General features: G+C 59.9%; 1 protein-coding gene across 2 annotated transcripts; it reads left to right on the forward strand.

Annotated features, from left to right (window-relative positions):
• The first annotated feature begins 870 nt into the window (after nucleotides 1-870).
• LOC120390038 (sialoadhesin-like) lies at nucleotides 871-8980 on the forward strand. 2 transcript variants are annotated; one of them, XM_039512261.1, is made up of 8 exons: nucleotides 871-1089; nucleotides 1882-1950; nucleotides 3104-3457; nucleotides 4756-5019; nucleotides 5366-5647; nucleotides 6025-6171; nucleotides 8346-8389; nucleotides 8674-8980. In XM_039512261.1, exons 2-8 carry the CDS (start codon nucleotides 1911-1913, stop codon nucleotides 8737-8739), a joined length of 1197 nt encoding a protein of 398 aa, XP_039368195.1. In that variant the 5' UTR covers nucleotides 871-1089; nucleotides 1882-1910; the 3' UTR covers nucleotides 8740-8980. The 2 variants fall into 2 exon arrangements, with proteins under 2 accessions (XP_039368195.1, XP_039368196.1); XM_039512262.1 differs by lacking the exon at nucleotides 6025-6171.
• The last annotated feature ends 2797 nt before the right edge of the window (nucleotides 8981-11777 follow it).

An 11777-nucleotide genomic window follows, 5' to 3' on the forward strand; every position in this document is an offset into this window, starting at 1 on the left:
GCCCGTTCTTCTCTGCTCCATACAGAAACTAACTACTGCCCTGCTCTGCAGCTTCTTTTATATGGCCCTCCTGGGCCCTGATTGGCTGCTTCCCCTGCAGCCTCTCCAGCCTGCTTGGAGGACCTCTCCGCTGCTTCTTTCCTGGGATGGGTGGGGCAGAACCCCGAGGTTTGTAGCTTGTTGCAGCATCACAGTGTGAGAGGGAGCCCAGGTTGGGAAGCCAGAGGGTGCAGCCGTACCCCAGTTCCAGGTTGCACCCCAGAGAACCCGTCACAGTGGGTGGGAGTCAGGACTCCTGGGTTCTAGCCCCAGCTATGGGAGAGAAGTGGGGTCGGGTGGGTTGGAGCAGTGGGGCTGGGAGCCAGGACTCCTGGGTTCTATTCTTGGTTCTGCCCCTTTGCCCCTGGGGGATGGGGACCCTCCTCTCGCTCCGAGGGCTGAGCGGCTCCTCAGATGCTTTGAGATCCCAGCTGGCGAGTGCTAGAACAGGACCAAGCCTCATCCCTTCCCCAGGGTCTCTCAGAGCCCGGGGGTCGGGGTCCTTCGAACTCTGACCCAGCAGGCCCACTTGGCCTGTGGCTGGGGAGTCTCTGGGGCTGGACGGGGTGAACAGGAACAGGCAGCACCCCCCGCCCCATGGAACCAGTGCTGGGGCTGAGCTTTCGCAACGTCCAGAGAGAGGGGAAGTTTCTCTGCGGCAGCCAGACAAGAAAGTGAAAGGCTCCCAGGGGAAAAATGGTGCGTGGAGCCAGAACCCCCGAGCCCTGACTCTCAGCCCCCGGCTCTAACCACTAGACCCCACGCCCCTCCCCCAGCTGGGGATAAAAAGCAGAAGTCCTGATTCTTGGTCACTGTAACCACTAGACCTCATTGCTACCAAACCAGGAAGTACGTTGCCTTTAAAGGCCAGGAACAAACAGTCACGGTTCCCTTCCCTCCCCCGAGCCACCAGCCACTCACGGCGCCTGGGGCTCTTGCCACAGATGTAGATGAATGTGATTCCTCGATACCTGCCCCCAACCTCCCTGCTCGCCCGTTAGTGTCAGCGGTGGGATCAGACCAGAGTCCCAGCTGCTAACCCAGGCCCAGGTAAGAGCCACTTTCCCTTGTTTTGGGGCAAAAAAACAGAGTTGGGAAGACTCACAGAATCATACTCGGGGTTGGGAGGGAGCTCGGGAGGTGTCTAGTCCAGCCCCCTGCTCAAAGCAGGACCAATCCCCACGGATTCTTCGCATCACTAAATGACTGAAAGGAAATTAATCGGTGAGAGTTTCTTATGGGAGGGGCCCCAACTGAGATCCGGGCTCTGTTGTGCCAGGTGCTGCCCCGACACAGCCAGAGACAGTCCCTGCCCCTAAGAAATTACAATTAAAATAGCCAATAGGTGGGAGAGGAAACTGAGGCACAGGGAGGAGCAGTGACTGGCCCGCTGTTGTATGGTGGGTCCATGACAGATCTAGGAGCAGGACCCAGGGCTCTGTGTCCCACTGCTCTGCTCTAGCCACTGGGCAACACTGTCACACCGTAACTGGGGGTAGCATTGAAAATACACTGGGGGCTCCCCAAACCCGGTGTGAGAGCCAGTCTCCGCCCGACGAGCTCACGGAGCAGGATATGGGGACTGAACACGGCAGGGCAACATTACCCTGCGCTGTTAAACAGCTGCTGTGCCCCACCCCAGAGCAGGCTGCATTTCACTGCTGGTTGAAAAGCTCAACAACTGGGCAGGCTGTGAAGGTGTCTGAGATCATAGGGGGGAGACCACGCTAGACTGATCGACTGTCCAGAGAGGGAGCCTGGTGTTTGGGGTAGAACTGGGGGCTGGGAGCTGTCACCCAGAAATGCTGCCGGTGACTCATTCCCGGCCCCTGTCCCGCCCAGGCCGGCTGAGCGCTCGGTGCTGGACGGAGATGGCCTGGGTGCTGGTCCCTGCCTTCTGCCTGCTGAGTGGTGAGTAATTCACACGGACGCGACGCGCTGCCGCCCAGGGACCGGAGGGGACCCGTTCCCAGCCCTGCGAGTGCGTCTACACTGCCAGGACGGGGCTCGGAACCGGGTTCCAGCGCAGGGACGCGCCAGCGGCTCCAGTTCTAGCCTAGGGGGCGTCTGGCCTTGAACCTGCCCCCAGCGGCCGGATCCTCGCTGCTGGTTTCACCCCGGAGGAGAACACGCCTGGTTCTCAGGGCAGACTCGGCCTGGACTAGCCCCGGCCACCCTGGCTGAGCAGCGAGGGCCTCGGCCCCCGGGCTGCCGTGTGCCCTGTGCCACGTCCTGCCTCCGGGCTTCTCGCTGCCCCCGCGAGTCGGGGCGTCTCCTGGGCCGGCCTGGAGAGCTCTGCTCCCGGCCCTGCCCGTCCGCCCAGCTCCGGCCCGGCTGGCCCCCGCCCGCCTCCGCACCCGGCTCCTTGTGCACGGGAGGTGCCTGAAGCCTGGATGCCAACCCTCCAGGACGAAAGATTCATCTTTAATTAAAAATGGTCATGTTATGAAACCTCCAGGAATTTGTCCAACCACAAGTTGGCAACCATCGCCGGACCCCTCAGCAGTGCAGTCAGGGCCTCGGGGGGGGGGGGGGGCTGAACTGAGAGGGGATGTGGGGTGCACTGAGGGGTGATATGGGGGGCTGAATTGAGGGGGGATGCGAAGGTGAACTGCGGGGGTCTGGACTGAAGGGGGTGGCCGGAGCAGGTGAACTGAGCAGAGATTTCGGGGGACTGAAGTGGGATGCAGAGTATGGACTAGGCTGAAGGGGGGCTGGGCAGATGTGGGGGAGGGGGTCGGCCTGGACTGATGGGAGAACTCAGGGGGACAGGAGCGATTCGGGGCCTGGGGTGATTAATTGCAGGCGATGGGATGATGTTGCGGGGGAGCATCTCCGAACTCCCCTCCCCCACTTCACAGGGGGGCGCTGGCTGGGCTCGCTGTCACCCCCAGGCCAGGAGAGGGCGGGGGGCTCAGATTGTGTGTTAAAGCCCCTGGTTTGGGGGCGGAGCTGATGCTGGCCCCTCCCGGCGGGATCTGTGCAGCAGCCCAGCCTGCGGGGCGGGTTCCCCAACTCGCTGGGGCCGGGGGCTGGTCTGATCCCCGATTCCCGTCCCCGGCAGGTGCCTACGCCCAGGCGTGGGGCGTGACGCTCGCTCCAGGGCCCCTGGCTGCAGGGGTCGGCTCCTGCGTGACCATCCCCTGCTCCTTCACCTACCCCGCCGGGTGGAACGTCAGTGCCGTGAGCTGGACACGGGACGGGGATCAAACCGTGTATCACCGGGACCTGGCTCGTGTCCACGCTGCCTTCAAGGGGCGCGTCCGCTACCTGGGGGACCTGCAGCACAACTGCTCCCTGCGGGTGGCGGGGCTGCGCCCTGGCGATCAGGGCACCTACCGCTTCCGGTTCGAAGCAGCGGGCGATGGCAGGAGGGACGGGTGGACCAGTCTGCCAGGACAGCAGCTCAATGTCTCCGGTAACCAACTTCCGTCCAGCACCCCCGGGTCACTCACTCGAGTGCGCACACGGGGCAGGGCTCCTCACACACCCACACCAACCACTGCTGCCTTGATCTGAGATCCTCATGGTTAGAGCTGGGAGCCAGGACTCCTGGGTTCTCTCCCGGCTCTGGGAGGAGAGTGGGGCTGGTGGGTTAGAGTGGGGGGGCTGGGAGCCAGGACTCTGGGGGGGCGGGCTGGGAGCCAGGACTCCTGGGTTCTCGCCTCAGCTTGGGGGGGCTTGGAGCCAGGACCCCTGGGTTCTCTCCCTGGCTCTGGGAGGGGACGGGAGGGGAGGGGAAGGGGGGGCTGGGAGCCAGGACTCCTGGGTTTTCTCCCCAGCTCTTGGGGAAGTGGGACGTAGTGGTTAGAGCAGGGAGGGCTTGTGGGTCAGGACTCCTAGGCTGTGTTGTCAGACCCGAGTCCCCGTCATTCTGTCTAACTCTGAAGAGCCGCTGAGGTTGACCCTGCAGCCAGCGTAATGCAGCAGGCGTGAGGGGCTCTCAGGTGGGCCTGGGACCCTGCAGGACCCCCCGCCCCCCCAAACAGTGGGAGCGGGTAAAATGTGCTTTGTTGTACGTGGGTTCAGGCTGGCAAAAAAACAGGCTGAGATAATTTGCGGGAAAAACACTGAATCTCAGTAATGTAGCAAGAGTCGCCTAGCGAGGAAATTGCTAAATATTTTGTGTGAGCTTCTCTTTCCTCCACATGTTTCTCTCCCTCGCTCCAAAGCTGGGGAAATGCACCGGCCCAAGGCAGGTCAGAGACCGTTCTGAGACACCCGGAGTTAAAGCGAGTTTGTACCTGGTTCAGGCAAGATCTGTTTTAGTGGTAGAAGTGGTCTCTGAATTCTGTTGGTATCGATCGTATCTTCACCCACCGGTGTCTGGCTGTTGGTTGGTTGGTTTTTAGCAGCGTGGGGGAATCTCTCTCTCTTGCGGGATCGAAGGTTTTTGTGGTTGGAAGGGGAGTGAAAATGGAAAAACCAAAGCCGGGCGCTTGGACAGAATTCAAAACAGTCCCGCTCGGGGCTCTGGTCTGAGCCCGATGTGTGGTGCCCCCACTGGCGGCTGCGCCCCTCCGGGCAGACCCAGCGCTCCCCGTGTCTCAGGCCAACGTTTGCTGCTCTCCCCCATTGCCAGGGGCCCTCACTGCCCCGGCCAGTCGAGCTCCCAGGCTGGGCCGCGTCCCCCTGCTGGGGGCTGCTCCCCGCTCTGCAGCCAGCCCCAGGGCCCCAGCAGGGTTCAATGGCTCCTGTCCCCTCCTCTCCTCCCAGACGACTGGTGCCAGCCCTCCCTGGGGCGCCGAACAGAACCGGGACCCTCCCTCACCTGCTCCGTGGGGGCCGCCTGCCCCCATCGCCCCTCCTGGTACGACCGAGATGGCGCACGGCGGAGCCCAGGGCAAACCCCAGGCGGGGCTGGGGCGACCGAGCTGCGAATATCCCCGTCCCAGCTGGCCCCCGGCGTGGCGCTGAGATGCCAGATGGAGGGATACTGGGATGAGTGTGACTCTGCCCAATCCCAGCCCCTGGGGACAGGTGAGCTCAGCTGCTACACATGGCATGGGTAGAGCGGGGGGGCTGGGAGCCAGGACGCCTGGGTTCTTTCCCTGACACAGAGAGTGGAGCAGGGATGTGGTTAGAGTGGGGGCAGGGCTGGTGATCAGGACTCCTGGGTTTTGTCCCTGACACAGGGAGGGAAGTGGGGTCTATGGGTGAATGCAGGAAGGGTGGGAGTCAGGACTCCTGGGTTTTACTGTCTGAAAAAACCTCTCATCTGGCTCTAGCAAGTATTCTCGCCCCGTGGGACTGGATGGGGAGGGATCTGCCCCTTCGTTCAGTCCCGGGGCCCCACTGACGAACTCTCACCCGACTCTCGCCTCAGTCGCCCCCAGCGTGCCCAGGGTCGAGGGTTCGTGGCCGGCAGGGAAGGCAGCGCTGAGGGAAGGCGACGGTTTTACCCTGCGCTGCCAGGCTGCTGCCCTGCGGCCCATCACCGGGTACGTCTGGTCCCGCGGGGACGAGTGGCTGCCAGGAGCCGGGCAGGATTTACGTGTTGACAAGGCAGCCGACTCTGACGGAGGGAGCTACGCGTGCGGGGTCTGGGTCTCCGGCCCCGGCTGGGGGTATCTGAGCCTCTCTGCCAGGGAATCGGTCCAAGTTCAGAGTAAGTAGCGAGGGCTGGCGAGAGCCTCCTCCCTCGCAGCCCCCGATACGCCCCACAGGGCCTCCTGGAGCAGCCCTGCGTGCCCCCGCCTCGTCCCCCCACCCGCCTCATACCCCCCTGCTTTGCCCCCCACCCGCCTCGTCCCTGCTGCCCCCTCCCGCCCCCCCCCTTCGCCCCACCCTCCTCAACCCCGCTTGGCCCACCCACCTCGTGTCCCCGCGCTACCCCCACCCGCCTCGTCCCCCGCTTTACCCCCGCCCGCAGGTGGGGCAAACGCTTGGGCTGTGGGTTCTGATCCTGCCGGGCTCCGTGCTGCCCGGGTCGGGCTGGGCCGTCAGCGCCCCTCACCGGTGACAGCTGCCCATGTCTTCCCTCAGGCTCCGGCAGGTGCCCATGTCTGAGCCCCGGCCTCGTGGCCGGCGTTGCGGTTGCCCTCCTGCTCCTCGTCGCCCTCGTTAACGTGGGGGGTTGGTACCTGCTCGGCAGAGGCCGGTGGCAGGCAGCAGCTGAGGGGGCTGCGCAGGGTAAGAGTGGGGCTGGGTGGGTGGGAACAGAGATGGGGCTGGTGCGGGGGGTGGGTGATTTGGGGGGCTGATGGGAGACACTTGGGAGAATTTGGGGGGTTGGGACCAGTGGTTTAGGGGGAGACACTGGGTGATTCGGGGGGCAGAGCCTGATGGTTTGCGGGGCTGGTGGAAGATACTTGGGGGAACACAGGGCTGGGGGGATGTTGAGACTTGTGGGAGACAGAAATACAGGGGGGTGGTTTGGGATGGCTGGGGGGAGACACTTGGGGGAACACAGGGGGGCAGCCAAGGATTTAGTTGACTATTCATTGATTGTGCGACGTTACGATTCATTAACATACAGTCACTGTCTGGTCAGTAGAGGGGAGCTAAGACCGCTCGGTATTTAGCAGGAATAACCACGTATCAGAGCAGCGGTTCTCAGACTCCATTGCACCGTGACCCCTTCTGAGCACAGAGTTACTGCCTGACCCCGGGAGGGGGCAGAGCCCAAGCCCCCCAACCCCCCCGGGTGGGGCGGAGAGGGGGCCGCAGTCTGAGCCCTGGGGCTTCAGCCCCGAGTCCCAGCCAGTCTAACACTGGCCCTGGCGACCCCATGAGAATCGGGTCCCGCCCCCCAGTCTGAGAAGCGCCGTGTTAGAGCGAAGGCAGGAGGCTGGAACGCCAGGCCTGAGGCCGAGACCTGCGGGGTTTTAGCTTCGCTACTTTGGGCCTCGGAGCTAAGAAACGCCGACAGACGTAGGCGAGCGAAGCCCTGAGATGCTGGGAAAAGAGGCCCCCAGGGGGAATGTTACAAACAATCAGCCCGAAGATTAACTTCAAAGCACAAAAACTGCAGCGGCGGCACATCTGGCTCCAAGGTGTGTCTGCACCGCAGGCGGCGGGTTGTGTGGCCCTGTTAATGAGAACAAAGAATCCACACAACCTACAGCCAGGGCCCTACCAAACTCAGACCATTTTGGTCAATTTCCCAGTCATGGGATTGTAAAAATAGCAAATTTCAGGATTTCATAGAATCCTAGAATCTCAGGCTGGGAAGGGACCTCAGGAGGGATCTAGTCCAACCCCCTGCTCAAAGCAGGGCCAGCCCCAATGAAGTCAATCCGGCTATTTAAACCGGACATTTGGCAGTGCGGTAATCGTAGGGATCCTGACCCAAAGAGGAGTGTGTGTGTGTGGGGGGGGGTTCGCAAGGTTATTGTAGGGGGGGTTGCGGTTCTGCCACCCTCACTTCTGCGCTGCCTTCCGAGCTGGGCCCTCGGTCAGCAGCCGCCACTCGCTGGCCATCCGGCTCTGAAGGCAGAGAAGTGAGGGTGGCAGTACCGCAACCCCCCTAAAATAACCTTGCGACCCCCCCTGCAACTCCCTTTGGGGTCAGGCCCCCCCACGAAACCTGCCTCGTTTAGGGTAAACGCACACACAAGACCAGACTTCACCGGGGGAGACCAGATTTCAATGTCCGTGACGTATTTTGCATGGCCATGAATTTGGTAGGGCCTCATCTATAGAAATCAGGGGGGGTCTTAACCGTCATGGGGACGCAGACCCATAAGGGGAAAGTGGGATTGAAACTTTCAGGTCCATGCACAGACGGTCGCTATAGGCAGACTCCCATTATAAAAAGGGGGGGGGGGCCCAAACCGGGGTAATTGAGTTTCCTATGAGAAAACTCCCGCGGGAACCATCCCTCTAGCGACGATGATCCGTGGGAGACCCAGCAGCCCCGAGCGCTGCCTGGGAGGCTGCGAGTCCGTGTGTGGCTCTCGCTGGTGCGTGGATGGATCCAGGAGCTGGGGACAGTCATCCCTCAGCTGGTGAGACGAGACAGGGCCCTTGTTCCTGCACTGTCTGTGTTACTGGCCTGGGAACCCCCGTGTGCCAGTGGCGCTGGATCTAAACCAGGCCGAGGGGACTCTGCTGAACGGAGACGGCAGCCGCCAGCGCCGGCCCCTCACTGCTGCAATGTCACCTCACTGGCATTCACGTCAAATAACAGTGACGGGTACAGGGGCTGGGAGGCTGGTGGTTTGGGGTGGGGGCTTGTGAGAGACACTGGGGATCCAGGGGCTGGGGAGTTGGGGGGGCTGGTGGGAGACATTGGGGGGATCCAGGGGCTGGGGATTTGGGGGACCCAGATCTAATACCAGAAACTATTTTCCCTTCCTCCCAAGGTGCTGAGCTTTCCTGCAGGCCAAAAACAGAGTCACCCTATGAGGTGAGTGCAGGGTCTGTTACCCTCCCCCCGGGCCCTGCTACCCCCTGCTGGCGGGGGGTTTGGGGGGGGTGCGTGGCTGCAGCCTCCCCACCCCCCGCAGTGCAAACCCCTGGCCCCTGCTGGGTGGAACCGGCGCTGCCTAAGCGTGTGTCTCAGACCCCGTCCTGCTACCGGCTCAGGGGAGATTCCCCCACCCACAGAGTGTCCGGTCCTGGCAGCACCCACCCCGCCAGCCCTGGGGCCCGTTGGGCAGGGATCTCACTGGCTCTCTGTTTGGGCTACAGGAACTCCAAGGACGGACCCAGGATATTTACAGCCAGTTTGTCTCTCCCCGAGCTGGTTCCCGCTGAGCTCTGCTGAAATCCCAACCAGCCGGGGACCCCTCTGCACGGCCGGGACCCTGAACACAAAGAGAAGCCGTCGCTCTGTGGGGCCAGATCCCAGCGGGGGTCCTGGCTCTGCCCCAGGCCCCACCCCCACTCCACCCCTACCCTCAAGGCCGCTCCTCTCCCCTTCCCCCAGCCTCCTGCACCAGGAATCAGCTGATTGTGGCAGGCAGGAGGCCCATGGCGGTAGGGGGAAGCGCTGGACAGTGGGGCTGCAGCGGGCGGGAGGCGCTGGGAGGGAGGGGGAAGCACTGATTGGGGGCTGCCAGTGGGTGCTCAGCACCCAGCATTTTCTCCCAGTGGATGCTCCAGCCCCAGAGCACCCATGGAGTCGGTGCCTATGCTGGGGCCAAGCGGCCGTAGCTCCATTGGAATGAATGGGGCCAGACCCCCAGCTGGGGCGACGTGGCCGTCACTCCACTGGAGAACTCAACTGGGAATAAATAGCTCCGAAATGCAGGGATTGGGTCATTCTTATTTCTATAGCAACTTCATAACAAACAGTGGAAATACCTGACAAAAAACTTGGGTGAACTTGGAGTTAAGGGTGAGATGTGATGAGCAATTCCCAAGGGGCAAAGGAGAGGAAAACACGGGAGATTTCAAATCCCAAAGAGGAGAGAGGCAGGAAATTCCAGGGTCAAGTCAAAGTTAGGAGAACCTGGCACTGGACAGCAGCAATTCCCAGCCCTAAGCGGGGTCTGGGCTGCAGCCGGGCTCAGCAGCCGCTGGGGGCTGAGCACTGGGCGTGAGCTTGGTTCAGAGGGTTTCCCGGCTCCTAGAGGAGGGTGAACACAGGCCGGAGTCTCATGGGGTTCAGGGTCCTGGCAGTGCAGAGGGGACCACGGCTCGCAGGGACCTCGGCTGGGCTCAGTTAGAATAATCCCCCAGGCTGTTATAATCGTCTCCATCATTGTCCGAGGGGCTGGCGCTATCCCCGGGGCGCAGGATTTCCCGTTGGGGAGACAGAAAGACAGACAAGGGGAAAGAGCTGGCTAGAAAGCTGGCTGGATCGTCGGGCTCAGCGGGCAGTGATCAACGGCTCCATGGCTAGTTGGTGGCCGGTATCAAGCGGAGTTCCCTAAGGTTTGGTCCTGGGGCTGGTTTTGTTCAATATCTTCATTAATGATCTGGAGGACGGCGTGGGCTGCACCCTCAGCAAGTTTGCAGATGACACTAAGCTGGAGGGAGAGGTAGATACGCTGGAGGGTAGGGACAGGATACAGAGGGACCTAGACAAATCAGAGGATTGGGCCAAAAGAAATCTGATGAGGTTCAACAAGGACAAGTGCAGAGTCCTGCATTTAGGACAGAAGAATCCCATCACTGCTACAGACTAGGGACCGAATGGCTGGGCAGCAGTTCTGCAGAAAAGGACCTGGGGGTTACAGTGGACAAGAAGCTGGATATTTATTTTTTTCCCTGATGTGGAGGCGTATTTATTTATTTTACATCAGATCACAATAGCGCACTGGTGCATATACAGAAAAGTAACATTTCAAAGTGGGGGAGCAAAATGTTAATTGACAATATACACAGCCAGGAACAGCTCTTCTCCGAGCTGGGAGTCCCAGCAGGAAGACAAGTCCTAGAAAACCCAAACCCGCTAGATCCCTGCTCTTTGCCAACTCACAGCGCACCTTGCAGAAGCTGCACATCAAGACTCCTTGGCCTTCTCTTTTTAAAAGAAGGGTTCAAGTACAGCGGAGACCTGGGGATTCATAGGTGGACAAAACTCCTTGTCCTCTTTACACAATAAAGTTTGAGGAAGCAGCTTGGAAAGGGGGCTGCAGCAGTACCTGGTTTCCGGCTCATCCTTCGGCAGAAGGGGAACAAACAAAAATACAGTTAAAAGTGACAAGACAAATCCAGAACCGACATTACAAATAGGACTGTTTTCGGGAGATGCCGCTGATTTGTACTGGGCACGGGAGCCGGCTGCGGAGGGGGGTTCCCCATGGGCCAGGGGCTGGCTTGGGGCTATGGCAATTCCAATCGGATTTGGAACACTCCCTTGAAGGGCATAAAGGAGGGAGATCCCTGTCCTTGTGCTGCTCAGCAGTAGTCAAAATCCTGGAGTCAGGCTCCAACAACCATGAGATCCCTTCACAAATCATGAGATTTGACAGAGTGGGTCATTTTCTGGCCTCACTCCGGTCCCATTTTGGGTTGGAAATTCACTTTCCAAGGAGTGGCAGCTGAGCAGTTTCAGGCACTCTCAGCTTCCAGCAGCTGGGCCTTGATCACCACACCAGCGAGCAGCACAGCACCCGTGGGATGGAAGGGGAGCCAAGTTAATGCCAACACATTTGGGAAGTGATCCTGCTTCAGGGCCTAAGCCAATCTCAGACTATGTAAGTGGGTGGGGAGCGGAGCATGGCAGGACACCAGGGCAGATGGCCCAGGGGTCCGACCTACACTGGCAATTCCTGTCTGCCTTTGAAGAAGGCTTAAAAAGGTGCTAACAGTCTACAGAAGCTGCCTTGTTTCTTTGAGCTTGATTTTTTTTTTTTTTTACAATGTGCCCTTGTTGCCAAGAAGGCTAACGGCATTTTGGGCTGGTGGCTGGAACCCCAGACAAGGATCCCAGGCACGGATCACACTAAATTGATAAGATCTGCATTTTAATTTTATTTTAAATGAAGCTTCTTAAATATTTAAAAAACCTTATTTACTTTACATACAACAATAGTTTTTTACTAATTTACTTTAAATACAACATGTTTTTGTGTCGGCCAAACTAGTTTCTTTTCTAGTCGGAAATGCTTCCACCCATTTACTGAAACCATCCACAATCGCAAACAAAAATCTAGTTTTTCTAGGGGTGGTAGGCCAGGGTCCTGCAAAATCAGCTTGTAAGCATTGGCGGGATGATGCATTCGCTCTCCCTGTCTTTCCCTTCCGGCAGGGTCTTGCTTAGCACACATATAACAGCTCTGAATACGCAGGTTTAAATCCTCTCTCATTCCAGGCCACTAGCCCAGTTTTTAAAGTTTTTCTAA

This window comes from Mauremys reevesii, linkage group 24 (assembly GCF_016161935.1).
Source record: "Mauremys reevesii isolate NIE-2019 linkage group 24, ASM1616193v1, whole genome shotgun sequence".
NCBI classification, from domain to species: domain Eukaryota; kingdom Metazoa; phylum Chordata; order Testudines; family Geoemydidae; genus Mauremys; species Mauremys reevesii.